This window comes from Vicugna pacos, chromosome 24 (genome assembly GCF_048564905.1).
Source record: "Vicugna pacos chromosome 24, VicPac4, whole genome shotgun sequence".
NCBI classification, from domain to species: Eukaryota; Metazoa; Chordata; class Mammalia; order Artiodactyla; family Camelidae; genus Vicugna; species Vicugna pacos.
In genome coordinates this window covers 10,450,525-10,474,773 of record NC_133010.1, presented here as the reverse complement: position 1 = coordinate 10,474,773, position 24,249 = coordinate 10,450,525, and the positions used below count along the sequence as shown (strand labels likewise).

Below are 24,249 nucleotides of genomic sequence, written 5' to 3'. Positions count from 1 at the left end.
TACCCATTTGTCTGCTGTTTTGCATGTATAAGTGAAAAAGCATGTTTTATATTTTGTATATACTTAAATTTGAAACCCTGCCTTTTTAGGAATTAATATTTAGTCATATTTAATCACTTTTATCCCAGACATCTTTCGTGGCTTTTCTATCCATTCTTATCCATGTGGACTGTGTTCTAACGAGGTTAGACAGAGGAACAAAGTGGCAGCACATTTTTTTGTAAATAAGCATTCCAGTTAATTCACTGTAAAAGAGCTATACTTTGGTGGCTTTTCTTAACTCTACAGAAGTGCAAAATAGGCAGAGATGAAGCCTGGGACTTCGTCTTAGCAGTTTAGCACAGTGCTTCTCAGGCTCCAGCAGTCCCCTGCACAGCCGGAGAAAATGCAGACTGACCCGTGTCCGGGGAGGGCCCCAGGATTTTGCATTTCTTAGAAGCTCCCAGGTGATACCAGTGCTGTTGTTGATGGCCTACTCTTAGACTTTCCTACCAGACAGTAAGTTTTTCTTTATTTATAGCAGGTTGATGATGCAGAAGGTTAAACCCAGGGTAGGCAAACTGCTAATGTTAAAGTATGCCCTGATCAGGAAGGTATGCAGTTGACAAAGCTTGCTGTCATTGTGAAGCATTAGGTATAAGCCAGAATAGTAACTAAGTGAAGAACTATGAATTCCTGGAGGTTTTACTGACTTCCCTTGTATCTGAATGCAATACTGGTATTTTTCAGAAAAATGGAAAACCTTTAGGAAACTGCATTTATCATTCATTGGCGAGAACAGCTCTGTGGACTCGTGTTCCCTTGAACCCCAGTCTCTCTCCTTCATGGATTGCTCATTTTTCTTATGCAGCTTTTTGGCTAATTCAGGTTTTGAGTGACATATGAACATAAAACAGGTAGTAATCCTGACTGTTTTTTGAGTCAGTTGGACCTGTTCTCACCTCGGACTTCTGGAAAGTATTTGGTTGTTAAATCACAGCAGAGGCACAAATCATTTGATATGATTGACAGCTTGAATGGGAAAAGTGGTAGTGTGTGTATATACATGTATATAATTTTGTATTATGTATATATATTTTTCCCTCTTTAATTCTTATAAACGTCCATAACTGAGGAGAGAGCCTTTCTAAAAGGAGATAGAAAAAGCAATACTTTCATGAAAATGAACACATAAAACACATTTTTTAAGCTTACAAAATTTAGGTAATTATTTATTAATACTATTGTCATATACACAAATACAGTAAAGGCAGACATTTTTACTATTTATTGTACAGTTAGTTCTGCTATAAGGAGACATATGTGTTCATAAAACTCACAGTATGCAAAATCATGTCCCCAAAAGCCCACTTCACTTACAGGAAAAACAGGTTTAGTGGCACAACATTCAAAAATCTCATCAGTGAAGCATGTTTTCAAAAACAATCTAATAAAAATGATAGTGTAGTTTTACACATATTAAATAATTAAATGCATAAATACTACAATAAATATGATACTTTACCTTGGAAATACCTGAAGTATGCTGGTGATGGACATTGAAAGGGTTGCAGCTTGGGAGTTGTTTGTGGTAGACGAGTTACTGAGATTGGATGGAAAGTTTTCACACCAGATATAGGTGGGTGTGGCGTGCAGCGCAGGGTGAACCACCTTAGCTGGTAGATATTTGAGGTGTGAGGCATGTAGATGTGCTTTTGTGTGTTCCTACTGGGTTTGGGTCAGCTGAGTGTCATTTTCTGCATGCACTGAGTGTTTCTCATGGGTGAGACTCCCGTTGTGCTCAGATTGTTTTCAAATACATCAAATACAGTGAAACAAATCTGTGTTTTCAAAACTGACAGTGTATAAAATTTCACTCTCCTGGAGAAATGACTTTTTATTTTATTGCAATTCAGCTGCACAGGCACCAGGGGGAGTAGTAGGTTCACATTTCGCAGCGGCACTGACCAGTGCTGTTCTCAGTTTTGCAGCTGCACATATGGTAGATTATTATCATTTTATGGTTACAGTTATAAGCAATTTGGTAGAAAGTGACAGCTAAATTGTGCAGTGTTACTTTTATTTGTTTTAATTTTGTAATCTAAATATATATATTTTAATGAGGAAACAAAAGGCAGAATGATTTTTAGTTGTAGGAGTAACCCTGCCTGTGGCTTAGCTGTGTGCCACCCAGTGGAGCTAGCATTTCATTTTTAGTTGATCTCTTGTGTGTGATAGAAAGTGAAACATATAGCTGAGAGGTTATCCTGGGTTATTCTGGGGAGTGAATGTTTTTAGCTACATTATCATGACACTTACTACTTATTAAAAGGGAGATTTTGCTGGCAATTGGATTGAAAGATACATAAATTCAAAAAATCCTCTACCATTTCCTAGAAACATAGAACATTCCCAGATTTTATTCCAGAAGACATCCCTAGAAATGATGCCAAAGCAAATTTACTTCCCTGAGCCCTATCAGAATTTGGTATAGCGTTATGTAGAGTGCTCACTGGTTACAGGCATCATGGCCCATTGGCATCTATAAATAAAATCTGTTTTTGAATTGAAGGAATGGGCCAGGGAAAAAATGTGCACAGTGCCTACCTTGTTTGTTTGAGACTTGTCTATTCAAAGGGAGTGTCAGATAATTGGTACCTAATACTTGTGTGAAGGTCACTGTAATCCATCTCTGAACACATCTCTACTGTAAAATAATAGATTTGCCTTGAGTAAAGGCACATTTTGTTCATAGCATTTATTTAAGTATACAACTTTTGTTATTAAGTCTTCCTTAGGCATTTCGTTGGCTTGCTCAGCATTAATACCTGTCGATACCCATATGGTGATCACCATATCTTAAAACGGTCTGTCATTTCTATGTGGTCTCCGTATTCAGAGTCATGACCTGAACTGAGGGGCAGATACATACAACCTGCTTGATCATTGAAAATCTTAAATTCAATGAAGTAATGTAGTGCATGTAATCTTTGTTCCATTAGTACAAATAGGTCATATTAGTGATTTTACCAGGGTGAGAAGTTTTTTAGCATTTTTCATTGCTTTCAAGTCATTTTAAAACAATTGTTGCACAAGTGGTATAGATGAAATTAGAAAACAATTCATCTGGGGATTGGAAAACTGAATACTACTGTAATCTAACTGATGCCAGTTGGAGACAAAGGAGAAATTTTATTTTGATGGATAACATAGTCCTTAATTTTATTCAGTGTGACTTCTTTTGTTGTATCTAGGCATCTTAACCTAATTCATTTGTATTACAGCATATGTCATTTTGGATTCACTTCAGAGGGTAATCAAGTCAGGAACTGATCATGCAGTAGTATTCTCTAGTAAAGTAAATTTCATGTTTCTTTCAAATGAAACTGGTATGTATTAGTGCTTTATAATAAAATGACATAACTCAGCAACAGTTCAACATGATTCGACATACAACAAAGGAGCAATAAGTAAGAAAAAAGCAGGATGGACCAGTAACTCAGAAACCAGAAAAGGAGATCCTTTGAAGAGGGAGAAAGTGTCCTGCAAGGAGGATAAAATCAGGTTGTTAAATTTAGCAATTAATAGATTAGAGGATATTTGTCAAGAATACAGTGTAAATAAAGTGACAGGACAGGAAAACATTATTTTGGGTCAAAAATTAAATTGGACATGAGAAATAGAGATAATGAATATAGATTAATTTTATAGAGTTTTGGTAACAATGTGGAGGAGGGAGAGATGTTGGCTGCTCAAGAACAAGGTATTATTTGAGGAGAATGTTTCTTAGGATACACTTAGTTGAAGGCTGAGATCTTGGGAAAGATAGAATAATTCATAGGACATTATCTGAATGATAAATAAGACGGTGAAGTCAGGAACACAGATGGAGAAGTTTGTCTTAGAAAACATTCATTCATTCACTTACTCATTCACTAACATTTATTGAATGACAAGACCTGCGGGAACGATATGTTGAAATGGAAGTTGGGGATATTTAACAAGGTCATGCTGGCCATTCCTTTTTTCAGTGAAATAGGATGTGCTTAAAAATGCATAAATTTTTTGCTTCCAAATGCATTTGCTAAAGGTATTTCCATTCCATTTTAAATCTTTTTAAATCCACATCAGACATTGTTATAATTTATATGTTTCAACTGCCAAACATAATTTAGAAAATTTAAGAGGGGAAGTAAAGTCTGCTCATCCATATTTGTATTCTTTCTGTTCCTTCTTCCTTCCTTTATCATTTCTTTCCTATTTAGAGAATCTTCAGCCATTCTTTCAGAACAGATAGAAAACTCTTAGTTGTCCTTCACCTGAGAATTTATTGATTTCTCCTGCATTTCTGAGGGATATTTTTGCTGGTTATTAGAATTCTAGAGTTGATAGTTCTTTTCTCTCAGCACTTGAAGAATGTGCCATTTCCTTCTGACCTTCCTGTATTGTGATGAAAATCCATTGTCATTCAGCTTTTTCCTTCTTTAAATAAGATATTACTTCTCTGTTGCTTTTAAGACTTTTCTTCATCTTTAATTTTCAGAAGTTTGATTTATAAGGTATCTTGGCATGGATTTCTTTGCATTTATCCTGTTTGGGTTTCACTCAGCTTCTTGACTATAGGTTTATGTTTCTTGCCAACTTTGGGGAATTTTCAGGTGTTAGTTCTTCATACATTTTTCCAATTCCACCTTCTTTCTGCTCTCTTTTTGGGACTCCAGTGACATGAGTGCTAGATCTTCTATTATAGTCCCATAGGTTCCTGAGGCTCTGCTCATTTTCTTTTTCTGTTTTCTCTGTGATGTTCATATTGGGTAATGTGTATTGTTTCATCTTCAGCTTCACTTAATTTTCTCCTGTGTCCTCTCCATTCTATTGTTAGGCCCATTCAGTAAGCTTTTTATTCTGGTGATTGTATTTTTCAGTTCTTAAATTTCCATTTGATTGTTCTTTATACTTCCTGGTTTTCTTGTCTGTTTGTTTGTTTGTTTTTTGCTGAGACTTACCACCTTGTCTCCATCTTTTAGGGTCTTCCTATGTTTGTTTTGTGGATGATGTCTGGGGCTTTTAACTGTCCTCAGTGAGAGGAATAGGGAAAATTATATTTGTTCCATCTTGTCTGGAACCAGAAATCCCATTGTACTTATTTTACTTTTTTCTTGAATTTTTTTTCTTTCTACTGACAATGATTCAATTTTCTGTATATATCCTGTTATATTTAAATGTGTTACCTTAGTCCATCAGATATTTTCCATCCCAGTGCAGAATGCGTGAATTGATTTAGCTAAGAATGATTTTTAAAAAACAAAAAATCACCGCTAGACAGAGTCTATATATATACAGTTTCTGCCTCCTAGTTGAATTGCTTAAAGCAGTCTAAGAAGAGCATAGAAATCATTGGCCAATCTGTTCATTACTTTTGAATTTTATTGTAGATTCGGTTCTCTATTTTTAAGCATATATAGATTAAAAACCTAGGTCTCAGGAATTGTCCTTTTAAATGTGGCCTCTTGAATTAATTTATTTAGTGGTCAATTTTGTTAAAAAAAGGTAAGGCAAAACCTAACTCCTTGATTTTAATGATGCTGTAAAACTTTTCTCCGTGTGTATTTTGGGCTATTTCTCTATAATTTTTACTGAGTGGATGGTCAAGCAAATAATCTGGTTCTTTACCAGTTTTTAAAATATCAATTCTGCTAACCAGTCCACATAAGCTTACTTATATTTAAGGAACCAGTGAAATGAAGTTGTTCATAAAATATTTTATTATCTTCAGCCTTTGCAGCATTTGCTGAGTTTAAATAATAAACCTACACGTAGACATTACTTAATTTTTCTCTTTGCAATAATTAACATTTGTGAGCAGTAGCTTAGTCATTTTCAAAGAGGGAAGAAATGAGATTCTTACTACTTTTTACAATTTAACCTTAAAATGTTAGATGTGATTCCATTCTATAAGAATTCTTCTTTTTCACCCTAGTTATGAACACTTTTATGGACACTGTTTGATTTTTTTGCTTAGAATTATTACATTGATCATATTTTCATACTACATTAAAAGTGCGAGCAACTCTGGTGAGAATGAGGTTTCCCAAGGCCATAGCTAATGGTCTGCAGCGTTGAACTGAATTTGGAAATTATACTGTAAACTTAGGCTAAAAAGTGTGCTTGGGCAAGGTAGAGGATGGATATCTACTTGAAAGTAGAAGAGAGAAAATTTGATTGTTTATTTTTTCCTGTGGACTCTTCCCCAATATAAATTTTCAAGCCCCACAGGTAATACTGGCTAATTGTTACGCCTTCGGTAGTCAGCCACAACAGAAATGTTATACTGCTCTGAAAATGTAGAGTGCTCCTTTCTTCTGAAGAAGAAAATGGGTTATTTCGCATCACACATTTTATTTGCCGTATGCTTCTTTCCAAAACAAACAGTCGACTGAAAGGGAGAAGAAACAGTGTCATGTTGTTAGGATGAATTACAGGGAGGAAGCATAGGCATCCAATAATGTATTAAAGTTCAGCATAAAGGGGGAGGATGGGCTTCCGCTGATACGGAGGAGGGGCAGGCCTCAGAGATGATGTGCACACTCAAAGTGTGGTCCCTGGACTAGCAATCAGCGTCACTCAGAAGCTTGTTAGAAACATAGACTCTTAGGCCCTGCCTCAGAGCTAGTGAATCGGTGTCTGCTGTCTAACCGGATTCACGGGTGACTGCTGTGTACAGTACTTTCTAGGACTTGACTCCAAACCCCAGCTTACTGGCAGATTAACTAACCTTCCATAAGTTGTTAACCATTCTCTGCTGTAAATACATTTGTAAAAGGACTAATAATTTTACAGTAATTATAGTTAATATAAATTATACTAATAATTGTACTTTATTTGTTTTTCTTTTGATGAGAGTTAAATATGATAGTATCTTTAAAGCACTTAGAAGTGCCCCACCCCCAAGTAGAGGTTATACTGAGCCGTCTTCAGATACCCTAATTCAGGTACCTGTTCCTGGTGATGAGCATTTAATTATGCAGTGGCTGATGGTAGTATCTGGCTCTTATGAAAGAACTGTAATGGGGAACTGAAGATGGGAGAGATGACAGCACAAAACTGATAAGAGCTGCAAGATGAAGTCTATGAGGAAAGCGTAATGCCCCTGGAGTACTCAGTCTGGAAGAGAAAAGATTAAGGGGCCTCTTACACTCATTTTACATTTCCACTCAGAAATGGATGGTCTTACATAGCATAGACCGTTCAAGTAGACAAGGAGAAGCATGTGAAGAGAGTGAGATGTCGTATATGCTGATACTGATAGGTCATGAAGGCTTTTGATTTAATGGCAAGAACAAAGCTTCTTGAAGACAGGGAGCAGAATGAGATGACTTCTTTCACAGGAGCTTTTAGCCTGCTCCTCGTGGCTGGAGCTAGAAGGCCCTAGCTCTGCTTCACAAAGCATTATACACATAGCTCACTGGCCTTTCAGAATCTTGAGAGCTCAGTGTGCAGATCACTGTCAGTGGTCTGCATTGTTAGGACTTTACCCTTTTTGAAATTTGAAATTTTCAAGAGTTAATCATGGTTATTTACTGCAGTTCGCCTTTTAAAGTAACTTCTGTTGAGGGGAAGGGTGTGATAACAGCCTTTTCTTCTACAATTCTAGTTCGAGTTCCTGTAACTCAGAAAAGGCTGTATTGATTTAAAGCAGCCTTCTAAATGGAGAAAATACTTCTCCTTTGGATCTTGTTGAAGCAGGGAACCTTTACACAAAAGGTACATTTTTAAGCAAGTTAGAAGCAAGCGAAAATGCACGACTTTCGTTAGAAATGCTTTGGCAGCCTTGTCTTTAACATCTACCATGAATGCTTGAAAATGTCTGTCCTTAGAGTGTTATGTAGAAAGGAAACTAACATAAAGAAATCAAAGTTATCCTCAACTTGGAACATTGATAGCCTGCTTTTTAGGATATCTGCACGTGAGCTTTTAAATGAGTGTCCTTACCTTTAAAGCTGGACAGGTGAACTTTGGGTCTCTACTATGTAGCTGGTTTGCTGAAAAGCTTCAGGGTCCAATGAGCTGAGCAAATGTAAAGCATCTCAGTTCAGAGTCTTTCCGCCCCATCTTGTTCTGTGACTCTGCAAGACATAAAATAGAAACTATAATGCTTTGAAAACTCTAACAAAGCTAGTGAAGTGCTCTAGTTAGAGATCTTGCCATGGCTCGTGTTTTTGCTGCTGTTGTTCAGACAGAATGAGTAGGGTCCAGAAGAAAGTGGGCAAGCATTTGACTCTTCTGTGCGTTTATAACTGTCCAGAGCATTGAGTTTTCCCACTTGACTTGGATATTTGTTCCCCTCCCTAACAGGGTACTATCATCAGAAAATTGGAAAACACTGTGGCCTTGCACTGCATTTGCCATAAATTTCTCTTAATTAAATGGAAAATTTCAGACTTGTATCAGTGTATCTCCAGCAGAGATCACAACTTAATAAGAGGGTGTAAATATTCATATGAAGTTCTTGTCTAGCTCTGCTAATCAATTCATCTTGGTATCAGTTTCTCTTTTCCAACAATCCATTTTCAACTGCATATATTGTCACTGAGTGCCAAGCTGGATGTATAATTTAGACCTCAGTGTTTATCTCAGAAAATACATACTTTTTTTTTTTCAAAAAAGGGGAAAAAAGGAAATGATTGTGTGGTAAGAAATATAACATGGCCAGAAACCAGATTTGCTTCAAGAGAGGAAAATCTTGTGAGGTTAGAGCAATTTAAAATTTTTAATGAATTGATATTTTTAGGTGTCTTCTTGGCTAAAGACCACATAGCCTGTCTTTGGTTTGTTTCAATTCCAAACCCAAAGCTAACTTGAAGTTCAGTAGGCAGTCCTTTTACTCTCATTCCTTTATTCATTCCTCTAACATTTTTAAAATGTCTGTTGTGTAGTAGAGAGATACCAAGATTAATCTTCTGTGATTTTGGAAACTCACTGGCTGCTTCAGATGATAGTAGTATATAATCAAATAATGTTAACCATATGCTATTTACCATAATAAGGGTGCTTAACTCTGCCTGGAGGTCAAAGTTAAGAGGAAGAGATGACATAAAAGCTACGTTTGAAAGGATAAGTTAGGAATTTTGTAGGACTGGGAGCAAATGCAAAACATTTTAAGTAGAGTACACAGCGTATGCTGTCTTTATATATTAAATGGTATGTAGGCGTTCAGAGTGAAGGGGGTACCTGCCATAGTAAAAAAAATCTTGTAGTTTTATGTCCCCCTGGGAATCTTGTGACTAATGGTTTGCACTGGAGTGAGGGCCACATAGTGAGCTGTTTTTACCTCAGGGTGGCCCTGAGTAAAACTGCTCTTTCTGTGCATGAGCTTCTCTTTGATGTGAAAATAGCTGAACTTTCATCTATCAAAACCGTCAGGGGAATGGTGAGCAGCTAAATAATGTCAAACCTGTGTTCCAGCAAAGGTCACCACAGCCCCCTCAACTCAGTCTTTAGCTGCGTGGCCTCTGCAGCACTGGGCACAGTTGACTACATCTTTTTATTGATTCCTCTTCTCCACCTGCCCTTTACATGTCATTGTCACACCAGCCTTCTCTCAGTTTGAACATTTCTTTCTCCAAGAGGCTTTCCCTGGTTCCTCAGTTAGTTGGGTCCCCTTAGGAGAGCATGCCTGTTCTGAGGACTACACTAACGTTCTTGCCAGTATTTTCATCATTTGTTCCCTTACGTACGTGTTCAATTACCTGCCTTCCCTGCTGGACGGTAAGCTCCCTGCAGGAGGCAGTGTTGGTCTTGTTCATCATTGTATGTCTAGCATCCAGCACAGTCTTGGATGTTAACCTACTCAATAAATATTTTTCAATAAATATATGTTGAACACCTATTATGTAGGCTTAAGGATTCAGCAGTAAACAAAACAAATGTTCCTGCCCATGTGGAGCTAATTTGTTGAGTGAATGAAAGAATGAACAAACGAACAAAACTAAACACTTCCCTGGACAGCATTACACACTCTCAGGTCTTCATCCACTGCATGTGAAGTGATTAACTCCTAAATCTCTATTTCTGCTTAGACTTCTTCTCTGAACTCCAGGCCCAGGGATCCAGGTGTCCCAATTGGCCATCTCAATTAGGTGTTCCCCAAGCATCTCCAACTCAGTGTGTCTAACTTTCATTCTGCATTCCCTGTCTTGGTAACTGAAACTGTGCATCATACAACAGGTCATACATCTTGCCACTCAATTCATAAGTTGATGTCTTAAATTTCCCTCTTCAACCCAGTCACCCCCTAATTCTTACCACTGTTACTTCAGTTCAGGCCCCTCTCATCTCTTGATCTAGACTGTTTAGACATTTGCTTTCATTCTATCTTTAAGCCCTTGAATCCATGCTTCACATTCCTACCAAGGGTATCTTTATAAAATGCAGATTGACTGTAAGACATCAATGGGTTACATAGAAATAAAATCCAGACAACTTAGTGTAACATTCAAAATCTGGCCCCTGCTTGTCTCTGCAGCCTCTCCACTCACCCTCTCTGCTTAAGACCTGTTGACCATCCATGCTGTCCTATTGGCAGTTCCTTTATGTGCACATGGGTTTCACTTCTCCACGCCTTTGCTCCTGATGACCTTTCAGCCAAGGCTACTCCCCACCCTTCCTACCCTGTGCATCTGTAAACTCCTCTTCCAGAATTCATTTCCAGGTCACATCTTCTCTGAAGCCTTTTCTAACTTCTCCTTAATGTGGTCAAAGTGACCGCTTTCCCTCATTTAAAAAAAATCTCGATTCTACTTGTTAAATGTCTCTCCTGGAACATATGATCCTTATTTGTTTAAATCTTTTTCTCTAAGCCCGTGATTTTTTTTTATCTTAGCTTTATTTAGATGTATTTGGCAGTATAACATGGTGTAGGTGTACACGTGATGATTTGAAATATGTATATGTTGTGAAATGATTGCCACGATAAGGTTAGTTAACATATCTAATACCTCATACAGTGCGCGCGCACGTGTGTGTGTGTTGAGAACATTTAAGATATACTTTCTTAGCAACTTCCCAGTGTACAATACAGTGTTGTTAGCTCTAGTCACCATGTTGTACATTACATTCCCCAAAGCTTATTCATCTTAAAACTGAGTGTTTGTGTACTTTGACCACCCTCACCCAGTTCCCCTACTCTCCGCAGCCATTGACAACCACCAGTCTACTCTCTGTTTCTATGAGTTCAGTTTTTTTAGGTTCCACATAAAAGTGAGATCATGCAGTATTTGTCTTTCCCTGTCTGATTTATTTCACTTAGCATAATGCCCTCAAATTTTCATCCATGTTATTGAGAATGGGAAGATTTCCTTCTTTTTTAAGACTGAATAATATAGCATTGTATATACATAAATGTGTGTATGTGTATATATATATATAATGTTTAAAAAAATCCATCTGTTGACAGACATTTAAGTTGTTTCCGTGTCTTGGCTGTTGTAGACAATGCTACAGTGAACATGAGGATGTAGATAGCTCTTCAAGACAGTGACTTCGCTTCCTTTGGATATATACCCAGAAGTGGAGTTGCTGGATTATATTTTTAATTTTTTGAGGAACCTCCATACTATTTTCCCAGTGGCTGCACCAATTTACATTCCCACCAGCAGTTTATAAGGCTTCCCTCTCCTCCGCATCCTCTCTAGCACCTGTTCTTGCTTGTCCCCTTGATGTAAAAAATCTATGGAATGTGTGCCTTGTGCTCTGCACTATACTGAACTCTTTCCATTTGTTACTTCATTCATATTCACAGTTCCCTTGTGAAGTGAGGTAGATACTATTATTCCCAGATGAGGGTGTCAGAGGAGAAGTTTCTTGTCCAAGTTACATCATTACTAAGTACCAGAATTAAGATTTCAGCCAAGGATGGATGACATCTAAGTCCACGCTTTTACTTACTCTGCATTACTACCTCTGCTAAATGACTGGAAGGCACCTTGGCAGGCCGTTTTTATATGATTTTATATGATGTGCCTATTCTTGGCTCAGAAGACAGGTTCCAGCTAGTGTGTCATCAGATCATACTAACAGTTTGTCACCGGACTTAATGACCATGGATACGTGGTATTGTAGAGAGCTCTTAGGAGTCTGACCTGATACTTAGGTCTCTGCTTTTACCGTGGTAGCTTACAGTAGGAATAGGAATACAAAAAGAGACTGAATAACAGAAGAAGAAAGGAAACACAAAGAACACAATAAAAAGCAAAAACAAAAATAGTTTTTTTGTGATTTTTTATTATGACAGTTTTTAAGTATGTAGAAAAGTGGACAGAGTCGTGCAGTGAACTACCATATACCTGCTACCTAGAGTCCACAGTCGTTGACATTATGTGATTTGCTTTGCCTCCTCATGTAACTATATATAAATCTATGTACATTTTTGTTTTATTTATATTCTAAATTTATGTAAATAAATTTATTTACTTACATAACATTTTGCTTATTTTTTCCACCACTTTAAAGTGGCAGGTGTCATATGTTACCTCTAAATACTTCATACTCATTTCATAAGAATAAGAACATTTGTCTTCATAAACCACATTATGATACCTAAGAAAATAAGCAATAATTTTATAATATCAACTGTTATCAGGTCCATATTCCAGTTTCCCTAATTGTCCCAAGATTGTCTTTTAGAGCTAATTTTTCCCCCGAGCCAGGGTCCAGTCTGATTCCTGGGCTGCGTTTGGCTGTGTCTTTGATCTCTTCATCTAGAATAGAGCTCCCCACTCTTTTCCCTCATGCCTTGACTTTTTGAAGAGTTCAGATCAAGTGCTTTGCAAAATTTCCCATATTGTGAATTTGTTAAGATTGTTTCCTTGTGGTATAATTTAACTTGTTCCTTTATTTCTTCTAATTCTTGTGAAATAGATTTGATGAGATTCAGGTAAAACATACTTGGCAAGAATATTTCTTAGATGATGTTGGCTACTTCAGACATTAGGAGGTACTTAATTTCTGTTTTTGCACTCTTGGTAATCCTAATTTACTTTGTTTAGATGATGGCTACCAGATTTTACCATTTAAAGGTATATTTTCTTCTTTGCTGAAAATAAGTAGTCTTGGCACCTTATGAATATCTTGCTTTTTTATATTTTATTGGTTTTAAAATCAATGATCTTTGCCTGAATTAGTTACTACTTTGGGGATTATTAAATGGTCATTTTTAAAATTTGACCATTCCTTCTAAATAATTAGCATTCTTCCACAAAAAAGGACTTCAATTTTTTCTCCTTTCACTCTTCTTTTGAAGTATCACTATGAACTGCTGGATTTTTATTTATTTAATTTGCTATTAATTAGAGTCATTCTTTTTGATGCTCAGATTGCCCCAAATTTGGCTGAGAGTCCCCTGCAGAGTTGCTCCTATTCCTTTTGACAAGCCCTCATCTCTCTGCCTTTAAATACTTTCTTGCCTTAAAATAACAAGTTTCAAGGTCACATTGTACTTCCCTACCCCAGAATGGGAATCAGCCGTTTTCTTGGTTCCAAAAAAACATGTTCTTTAAAAAATTAACTATTCTCCCTTTTCTTCTCTCCTGGAGACCTTTCTTCATTTCATCCTGTATTAGATCAGGATTTACTTAGTGAACTATCAGATCTAAGTACCCCAGATACCCGAGGCAAGGGTGGGATGAGGTGATGGGAGTGGTCTCTGCTCCACCAGAGGAATCCTTCCAGTTTAAGACAATCACTTAGTGCTTGAGCAGCTCACTACCAGTATATCCTGTCTCCTGATCCTTCTCCTCCCACCCCTGATGTTTCCCTCATACAGAGTTTTCTTTCATCTCCCTATTCATTCTGCTTCCAGCTTTAGTTTTATTTTTCTATATAAATGCATTTTGGAGTTAAGGCTTTAAGCTTTGAAAATGACCATTTCCAGCAGCCCATTTCGGGTAACTAATTTGATGTTTAGGTTTTGATATGATCGTGCTTAATATTAATTTATACTTATGTTACCTTCTGAAGCTTCCTTTGATGGGGTCGTGATGGCCACTGTTTCTCCCAGTTCTGGAACGGTGCTTGGGCAGGCCGGCCGTGTGCTAAGGTCCCAGCATGGCTGGTGCACACCTTCCCTGAGGTTCAGCCTCCTACAGCTGTTGCATTCTTTTCTGTCAGTTGGCCAGGACTGAGTTAAATATGTCTCCTTCCTCACTGTACTCCCTCCCCTAAATCCATTAAGAAGGCATTTTAACCACATTTTCCTAACATAAATCTCTCTCTCCAGATGGAGGTTTGAAGTCTCATTGTGCTAGGAAGGAAGGAAAATTACTGTTTTGCATGTACATATATTTTGGATTTTACAGGAAAGGGGAGGGCATTTCAAAATCTGGTGAATCAATACAGATATAAAAAATTGATAAAGTTAGGACGGCCTGTTTTTATATTCTGCCACATAGCATGTGTTTAATGAATTTGCCTATAATTTGTCTTCAAATGCTGACATTTAACTCTTAGGCTGTATAATTGTGCTGGCTTTTTCAAGAATAAAATTCATATTCTGTGTCCAGGCTAATATGTTCACCCACTATAAACATTACTGCCTATGGTAACAGCTAGAATAAGAAATTCTTTTTATGTACATCATAGCTGGCAGAGACTCTTGGGACCGTCACAAATCATTCTTGTCTTTTGGAGCTTGCTGAGAAAAAGCATGGAAATGTAAAACTAACCCAGTCTGATATAGATTGACTTTGAAAAACATATTAGCTTATTTAGACCACTGTTCATTGTTTTATCGTTGTTTTTTTTTAAGATACAGAGTATTAAACAAGCTCTTCTATTTAATGGATTCTTCAAGCGTAGAAACCTACCCTTTCATTACGAGCCAGCTCCTCTTCTGTAAGCCATCTCTGGCTCCTTTTTTGTTAAAGGTTAATAATGAGAATAATGAAGTAATTGGTTATTTATGCAGTCATGATTGGCAAAAGTTATTAGAACAGGAATCTGCCCAGAAGCAATGATTAGGTTATGAAAATGTTAAGAAGAACACTGAAGCCAGTCACCATTTTTGACATTTAAGAAGTATTATTCCCACCCTTAATCATGATGACCTGTTGTAAAAGTATTTATACAGAATAATCTTATTGGACAGTAATTTTCATGCCAACAGCATACATAATTAAGTGTTGAGGGAGATTTCAGAAATGATATGAGAGAAAAATGGGCCTGGGGAAGAAATACCATGATGAGAAGTAACAGAACTCTTGCATGTCTCCCAGACTCCTGATCTGTGCAGTTAGGTGACCTTTCCAATTTAGTGTCTTCATCTTGAGCACTTTGCAAGTTTGAGGAGCAGTGGGAGGGCACCCCAGGTTAGGTTGCTATGTTCTTTCTAATGGACTATAAAACATGTAGGGAGGTACATGGGCAGGAGATTTCCTGATGCTGCTTTTATTAATGAAACATTGACTTAACTCACATTATGCAAAACCAAACCAATAGGGCAAAAATCTACTTATAATCCTGTTGTGTTTAACATAGTTAGACTTTCTATGTAAATTAGGCAGTAGTTACTTTCACCAGAGCAGTATCATCACTTCTATGCTGCAGTTTTTGGTAACAGCTTTATTGAGACATAATTCACATGCAGTGAAAATGACCCTTTCGAAGTATACAATGCAGTGGTTTTGAGTATATTCCCAAAGCTGTGCAAAGATGACTGTCAATTCCAGAGCATGTTCACGACCTCCTCCACAAAACTGATACCCGTTAGCAGTTGCTCCCTATGTCCCTCCCCCATCTTACAGCGACCACTAATGTACTTTGTTTGTGTCTGTGGGTTTTCCTATTCTGGACATTTTTTGCTTTTTTTTTCTTTTTCCTTAAACGTTTCTCATTATAATAGGTACTTAAGAAAATTGGAGAAGATAGAAAGTGAATATGAATGGATGTAACTCTTACTTGTGAACTAGTGTACTTAGAACTAAGTATTCTCCCCCGTCCTTTTTTTTGTCTATAATTCCTTCTTGTTTTATTTTTCCTGATTATAAGCGCAGTGCGCTTTCAACAACACCAATACACGTAGAATATGTAGACTTTTGTGTCTGGCTCTTTTAGCGTATAATGTATTCAAGGTTCATTTATATCGTAGCATGTAACAATACCTTGTTTCTTTTTATGGCTGAATAATATTCCACTGAATAGGTGTACCACATTTTGTTTATCCATTCATCATTTGGTAGACATTTGGGTTATTTTTACTTTTGCACTATTATGAATAATGTTGCTCTGACTACACATGTAGAGGTTTTGATGTGAATGTATATTTTCAGTTATCTTGGAGAACTGGACTGCAGTTGTTCGGTCATATGATAACTCTGTATCTGACTTTTTGAGGCACTGCTAAATTATTTTCCAGAGCAGCAGCATTTTACATTCCTGTCAGCTATGTAGGAGGGTTCTAATTTCTCCATATCCCAGTCAGTGCTTGTTATTGTCAGTCTTTTTGACTATAGCCATCCTAACAAATGCAAATTGGTATCTCATTGTGGTTCTGATTTGCATTTCCCTAATGGCTAATGATGTGAAGCATCTTTTCTTGTGCTGCTTGGCTATTTGTATATTTTCTTTTGGAAAATGTCTATTCAAGACCTTTGCCCATTTTTTTAGATTAATAGCTTTTTTATTGTTGAGTTATATAAGGTCTTTATATGCATGGATCCAGGCCTTTATCATACATATGACTTGTGATTATTTTCTCTCATTCTGGAGGTTGTCTTTTCTTTTCTCAATAGTGTCCTTTGAAGCACAAAGTTTTAAAATTTGAAGTCCAGTTTATTTAGTTAGTCTTTGGGAGCTGTGCTTTTAGAGGACCGTTGCCTAATCCAAGGTCACAAAGATTTGCTTTATAGTTTTAGCTATTACATTTAGGTCAGTTGATCCAGTTTTCAGTTAGTTTTCTATACAGTGTGAGGTAGGGTTCCAACTTCATTCTTTTGCATATGTTTGTATTTATTTATTTATTCAGATTTAAAGATTTGAGAAAATTTTCTCATTAAATGGAATGAACATTACTACTCTATGAATTATTCCATTTATTGGCTTTTTCCCCTTAATTTGCTATCTCACCTCTTCAACTACAGTATAGAGAGTGCCAAGAACTTCTAAGCCTCTATCAGAAATATCTGTCGGAACAGCAAGAGAAGCTCACTATGTCTCTCTCAGAACTTGGTGCTGCTAAAATGCAGGAACAACAGGTAAGCATCTTTTTTCTTACCTTTTCTTGTCTTTAATGGATCCACAAGATGTCAGAAGAGTCATTTGCCTTTTACTGTAATTGTCTCACAGTATCTAATATTGTCTTAAGATGTGCAAGTACAGCACGTGATTGAGTTGGTGTCATTTACTTCTGCTTGCCTTTCCCTCTCCTGTTCCTGCAGCCCAGAGGACAGGACTGATTGCTTGAAGTAGGCTCAGGGTCAGTGGGGAGGCTCCTGGTTGTATGAAAGCACAGCAGGAGTGGTAAAGAAAACCCACCACTCTGTTACTTAATGAAGATCAGCTGGGCTGTTTGTTACTCGTAAGCCTCTTCTAAGTCATATTTAGTGTTTTAGAATAATGAAAAGTGCTTTGGTGACTTGTAAAAGCTTTAATTGGAGAAAACTGGAATATTGTGCATGATTTTGTGTTTGTATGTATGTATTAATCACATCAGTATATATGAGTGTTTTGCATATTAGCATTTATATATATATCATCAAATAGTGTATATTATACAATTAACTGAATGTTCAGAACCCTGCCAGCTGTGATGTGAAACAAGCTCTGAGGACTTACTTCTTGCCCTCTAGCAAGTGATACTGGATGTCCTTTTCATGACCAAGTGAATGTAAATCTTCAAATGGATGAGAATAGCCTTTGTATTAAAACATTGTAGAAAAAAACTATATAGTAGGGTCAGTCATTCATATCAGTATTAAAACATGGATAATGTACCAGTAAAAATGTATCCTCTCCCTTTGAATAGTAACATGTCCTGAATGGTTTTCTGTAAACTTTCTATGGTTGAACTGTTTTGTTCAACCTAGAGACAGCTGTCTCAAAAGAACTAAGAATTTTGGCCAAGAAAATTCCAATTTTGAACCTCAAGTTTGGACATATGGAAGAGTAGAAAGGAAAAGAAAGAAGAAGAATTTCACCGGAATATGGTATAGCTTAGGCTTTTAACGGATTCCCCCCCTTTTTTTTGAAGTCATAACACTTATAGGAAATGGTCAGACTATGAATGGTTTGTTTGTATTTTGACTTGAAATATTTTCTTTTGTTCTGTTTTCTGAAAACCTAGGCTATAAAATGGGACAGAAGAAAATGACAGTTAATCTTAGTTGTTTGTCTGGATCTCTCCTGCCACGGGGGAAAAGGGCAGGGAGTCGTGAGGGTGGCCCTTACCTGGTGCTCTCATGGGTGGACTACAGAAAATTGTAGCATGAAGATCAGATTGATGCCCTTTGGTTTTGCTTTTCTAGCCCCTCCCTCTCCATGACAGAGATGTGTGCAAGGGCACAGAAATGAAGGGCGGCCCACTTGGCAAGCATGTTGGAGGAGAGAGAGGGGGATTTTTCAGTTGGCAGTAGTTAAGGACATAGACTGAGAGTCAAGAAATAGTCATTAAGGGGAATCTAAGGACAACCAGATAAGGAGACCTAACCCTTTTTCTATCTATTTCTGAAATTGGTGAAAAATAAAACTTTCTGAAATGTTAGTGTTTAATATTTAAGCTAGTGATTCTTGGAGGTTTCCCTAGAGACCAATCATAGTTAACACTGCCTCTCCTAAGCTAAATCTTGAGAAGGAAACATGAAAAAAAAAATCACAAATACTAGAAAGAAATTGTTCATCAAAGGTATGGAGAAAGTATACTCTCAAAAGGAGATACTTTTGAATTTGAATTTTCATTTTGACTTAATCGTAAGAAAATTTATAAAACCATGTTTTCAGAAAGTGTCTGGTGGTCAGACTTTAGATCGTGTCTTATATACAATGAAAATGAAATTGAGGCCACCTATAGGCCTCTTTGAACCTAAAGAGGGAAAATAAGTTTCTTTTTGAATGCCAAATGGAGATTGTCACCTTGTCTCCTGTGCTGTCTGATTTACTCTCTCTGATGGGCTTCTCTTAGCTGCGCAGATGAGCGCCTTCTCACTCACCCTCATGGGAACTGGGTGATTTTGGTCGACGAGCCCACTTCCGGTTAGGAAGGGCGTCACTGTGGACACTTGAGCCTGAAGAAGGACGTGGTAAAGTTAGACGTCTTCTTTATGTGCTCACTAAGTGGCAAAGAAACCAACTCAAAGGTGTTATGCTCTTTGGGTATCTGTAGTATAATATCTGACTCAGTGTACTGCCAAGCTCCTCGCCCAGTAAAAGTTTTGTGGATAGAACAATGTGATTAACCGCTGACTTCTCACCAGAAACAGCAGAGGAAAGAGGCAGTGGGATGGCATATTCAAAGCGCTGGAAGAAAAAAACGAACCAGCAGTCAAGCAAAACTGTCCTTCAGAAATGAAAGTGACATAAAGACATTCCTAAATAAATAAAGACAGAAAATTCATTGCTAGCTTACCTGCCTTAAAATAAATGCTAATATAAGTATGTTCAGATGAAAGAAAATGACATAAAACAGTAACTTAAAGTCACACAAAGAAGTCGATTGCTGGTAAAAGTAGTTATGTGTCTCTCTTTTCTTAAATAACTTAAAAGACACCCGAATAAAACAATAATTATAAAACTGTATTGTTGTTGAGCTCATAAGATACAAAGATGTTGTACGTGCATATGTGTATGTGTGTATTTGCACAAATGGAGGGGACAGAGGGAGCTCTACTGGAGCAAATTTCCTGTGTATTGCTGGAATAAAACTGTCTTTATCCATAGACAACATGATCCTGTATGTAGAAATTCTTAAGGAATCCCCCTAAAAACTGATAGAATTAACAAACAAGTTCAGCAAGGTTGCAGGATACAGATTAGTATGCAAAAGTCATTTCTATGTGCTACCAATGAACAATTCAAAAACGGATATATTTAATAAAAGCAGCACAATAAAAACACTGAAAATAACAAAACATTGCTGAGAGAAATTAAAGATCTAAGAAATTATTCCATGTTCATGGATTGCAAGACTCAATGTTGTTAAAATGACAATTTTTCCTAAATTAGTCTAAAGGTTTGTTGCAATCTCTATCAGATTTCCAGCAGAGTTTGACGTTTTCTTTTTTGCAAAAGTTGGTAAGATGATCCTGCAAAGGAATAATAATAGTCAAAAACAATTTGAGAGAGAACAGTAAAGTGTAAGGTCACTCTTTCTAATTTTAATGTTTATGCTAAAGGTACAGTAGATAGAATTATAACCTGACTTGTATGCCTTTTGACTCCTGGTGAAATGGTTTTACTCCCATGACTATGTTATGTTGTATAGTAAAAAGATTATTTTGATGTGCCTAACCTAATTACATGAGAAAAGCGGAGCGTTTTCCCCAGGTGGGAGCAAAAGGGAACGAGAGATTTGAAGCATAAGAAGGATTCAAATACCATTGCTGGCTTTAGAGGTGGAAGGGGTTAGGAGCCAAGAATGGTCTCTGACCAACAGCAAGAAAATGTAATTTAAGTCTTACAACCACATGGAACTGTATTCTGTCAACAACCTGAATGAACTTGCAAGCAGGTTCTTCCTCAGATATTTCCAGTTAGAGACCTGCCGAGCTGATAATCCTGATTTCAGTCTTGTGAGACACTAAGCAAAGAACCTAGCCAAGCCTGCCTGAGCTCCAGGCCTACAGAACTGTGAGGTAATAAATTTGTGTTACTGTAAACCACTACGTTTGTGGTAATTTGTTATACAGAAATAGAAAGCTAATGATGGACATATAGATCAATGAAACAGAACTGTGAATTCAGAAATAAACTCTGGCAATTATGGTCAATTGATTTTCAACAAAGATGCAAAGGCAATTCAATGGGGAAAGAATAATCTTTTCAACAAGCATTGATAAGACAGTTGGAGATGTGCAGACAAGATCAATTTAGACCCTTCACGCCATGCACAAAAAGTAACTTCAGTATTATTCCAACATTTAGGACACCTTTTTTGAAACCTAATTCATATATTGGTTCTCATCAGTATCAGGTTTTGGTCTCCTTCAGGTGCAGTGCTTTTTACACATACTGCAGTGACCACCTGAGCTTGAACACTGATCGCAACATGTCATCTAGTCTTATGTAATTAATAGTAATCACAAGTATTGCCTTTGATTAAGAAAATAGAGTATTACTTTTATGATACATGAAATCCTTAATAAGAAAAGAAAAAGACTTTAAAGACTTAGACACAGACAGGAGACCATAAATCTAGAAGAGAACATAGGTAAAGCATTCTCTGACATAAATCATAGCAATGCCTTCCTAGGTCAGTCTACTAAGGCAATAGAAAAAAAAAAGCTTTTTTATAAAAATAAAAGCTTATTTATAAAAAAAATAAACAAATGGGGCCTAATTAAACTTACAAGTTTTTGCACAGCGAAAGAAACCATAAACAAAATGAAAAGACAACCTACAGACTCAGAGAAAATATTTGCAAGTGATGGAACTGACAACGGCTTAATTTCCAGAATATAGAAATAGTTCATATAGCTCAATAAGAAAAAAACAAACAACCCAATCACAAAATGGGCTGAAGACCTAAACAGGCATTTCTCTAGTGAAGACATACAGATGGCCTATAATAGGCACAAGGAAAGATGCTCAGTATCTCTTAATTATCAGAGAAATGCAAATCAAAACTATAGTGAGATATGACATCACACTGGTCAGAATGGCCATCATTAAAAAGTCTATAAATAAATACTAGAGAGGGTATGGAGGAAAGAGAACCCTCCTACACTGTTGCTGGGAATGTAACTTGGTGCAGCCACTGTGGAAAACAGTATGGAGATTCCTTAAAAAACTTAAAATAAGAGTTACCATATGATCCAGCAATCCCACTCCTGGGCATATATCCTGAGGAAACTCTAATTCAAAAAGATACATGCACCCCAGTGTTCATGGCAGCACTACTTACAATAACCAAGACATGGAAGCCACCTAAATGTCCATCAAGAGAGACCGAGCAAAGAAGGCAACGCTTTATCAAAATGCAGAAGACCTAGCCGAAATGTAAATAAGGACAACTATAATAAAGAAAATGAGAATGACTCTAATGAAGAGCATGAGAAGCATGAGGACTTAGTCTCATTTCCTGGCTCTGACTCACTATGCTATCTGGTCTGGAAAGAGTAGGCTATTTATGTGGGAGATCACACCCCAAAATGTGGGGTAGAGGTGAAACTATGCAGACGGGGCTCAAGGAGAGGGCACGAGGGATGAATAAACACTTGTCAAGACCCATAGAACTACATAACACAAAGACACAGGGTGAACCCTAATGTAGCCTGGATTTTAGGTAGTTTAGGTAATAATGCATCAGTATTGGTTAATCAGTTGTTACAAATTTACTACTGTAATGGAAGATGTTAACAATCAGGGAAACCATGAAGGGGGGAGAGGGAGTATATGTGAACTAACTGCTCAATTTTTTTTAAACATGTTTTTTATTGAGTTATAGTCATTCTACAATGTTGTGTCAAATTCTGACTGCTCAGTGTTTAAATCTAAAACTGCTCTTAAAATATCTGTTAATTTAAAAAATATAATGAAACTAAAATACAGGGTATAAGCTACTCTAAAATTCTTTGCTACAAAAATTTGTTTTATATTCTAAACAAACTATGTCCTCCCAGCTGGTGGCTGGAATGCCACAAGTTACTTAACTAGAGCATGAGCAGAACTAACCAGCTAGTATCTGTATGGTAAGTAATTTAGTTTTGCATATTTAATATGTCATCTAATTAATACAATAAGACTATGGGATATTCTTAGATGGTGTATTAGTTATCTATTCTCTGTGACAAATTGCTGCAAAAGGTAGCAGCTTCAAAGACACTTATTATCCCACAGTTCTGTGGGTCAGGAATCCAGTCAAATCTTGGCTGGTTCCTGTGCTTCAGGGTCTCCCACAGGCTACGACAAACATGTTGACAGAGGCTGGATTCTCACCTGAAGACCTGACTGGGTGAGGATCTATTTCCATGCTCACAGGTAGTTGGAAAGAATCAGTTCCTTGTGGGCTTTTGGGTTGCTGGCCTCAGTTCCCACCGGGCTATTGGCTGGAGGCCAGCCTTAGTTCCTTGTCATCTAGACCTCTCCAGTGTGGCAGCTTATTTCATCAAAACAGGTAAGCCAAGAAGGCAGTAGTCTACTGGCAAGACAGAAGGTGCTGTTGTATGTAACCTAACTGGGGAGTGACATTTCATCACCTCTGCTGTATTAGAAGCAACTCATGTCCTGCCTACACGCAGGAGATGTTCACACACAAAGGCGCAAGTACCAGGAGACAGGCTGTGACCACTGGGGCCATCTGAATAGCTGCCTGCCACAGATGGAGAAGTTAAGCAAATTGTATGCCACAGTGGTATTTGAGTATTTGGAAATTAGTTACAGTCTTAGGACCTGTTTCTCTGAATAGTTAGGATTCTGTTTTGCTTTAGAGGAATTTACATCTTTATTTTTGTTGTCTAAGTACTTGATTTCTCTGGTATTTGAATAGAGTTGAGCCTTGAACAACATGGGGATTAGGGTTTTGCTGAAAAGCTGTATGTAACTTTTGGCTCCCCTAAAACTTAACTGCTGTAGGAGCCCACTGTTGCCTCTTACTGATAACATAAACAGTCGAATAACATGTATTTTGTATGTTATGTGTAATTATATATCATATTCTTACAATAAAGTAAGCTAGAGAAAAGAAAATGTTACTAACAAGATCACAAAGAAGAGAAAATACAGCTACAGTACGATATTTATCAGTACTGTAGTTTATGTCATCTGTGTACAGGATGAATTGGCTCTCTCTCACTGCCTGTATCAATATTGTCTTATGTGATACAAACCACTGTAGATGTTATACAGACTAACACTGGACATCAAAATGAAAAGATAATGTGGGAAAGAAATTCATACTTATTTACAGGTATAACAGTTCATGCATTGTTAATGAACAAGTGGCAGAATGATTGCTTCATGGGAGCCTAGCCTCTTCACGAATGAGTGAATCATTGTAAAATAAAATTTTATGGCAATCAGTATTACAGTCATGTGGGAAACAAACCACTCAAGATATTTTAAGCACGA

At 37.1% G+C, this 24,249-nt stretch overlaps 1 protein-coding gene across 10 annotated transcripts in view; it reads left to right on the top strand.

The window, feature by feature from the left end:
• The window catches only part of KIAA1328 (KIAA1328 ortholog), a 171,986-nt gene that overhangs the window by 56,124 nt on the left and 91,613 nt on the right, over positions 1-24,249 (top strand). For all 10 annotated transcript variants that reach the window (XM_072948983.1, XM_072948984.1, XM_072948982.1 and 7 more), the window contains one exon: positions 17,098-17,225. In XM_072948983.1, the coding sequence (XP_072805084.1) occupies positions 17,098-17,225 (128 nt within the window). The remainder of the gene's footprint in view (positions 1-17,097; positions 17,226-24,249) is intronic.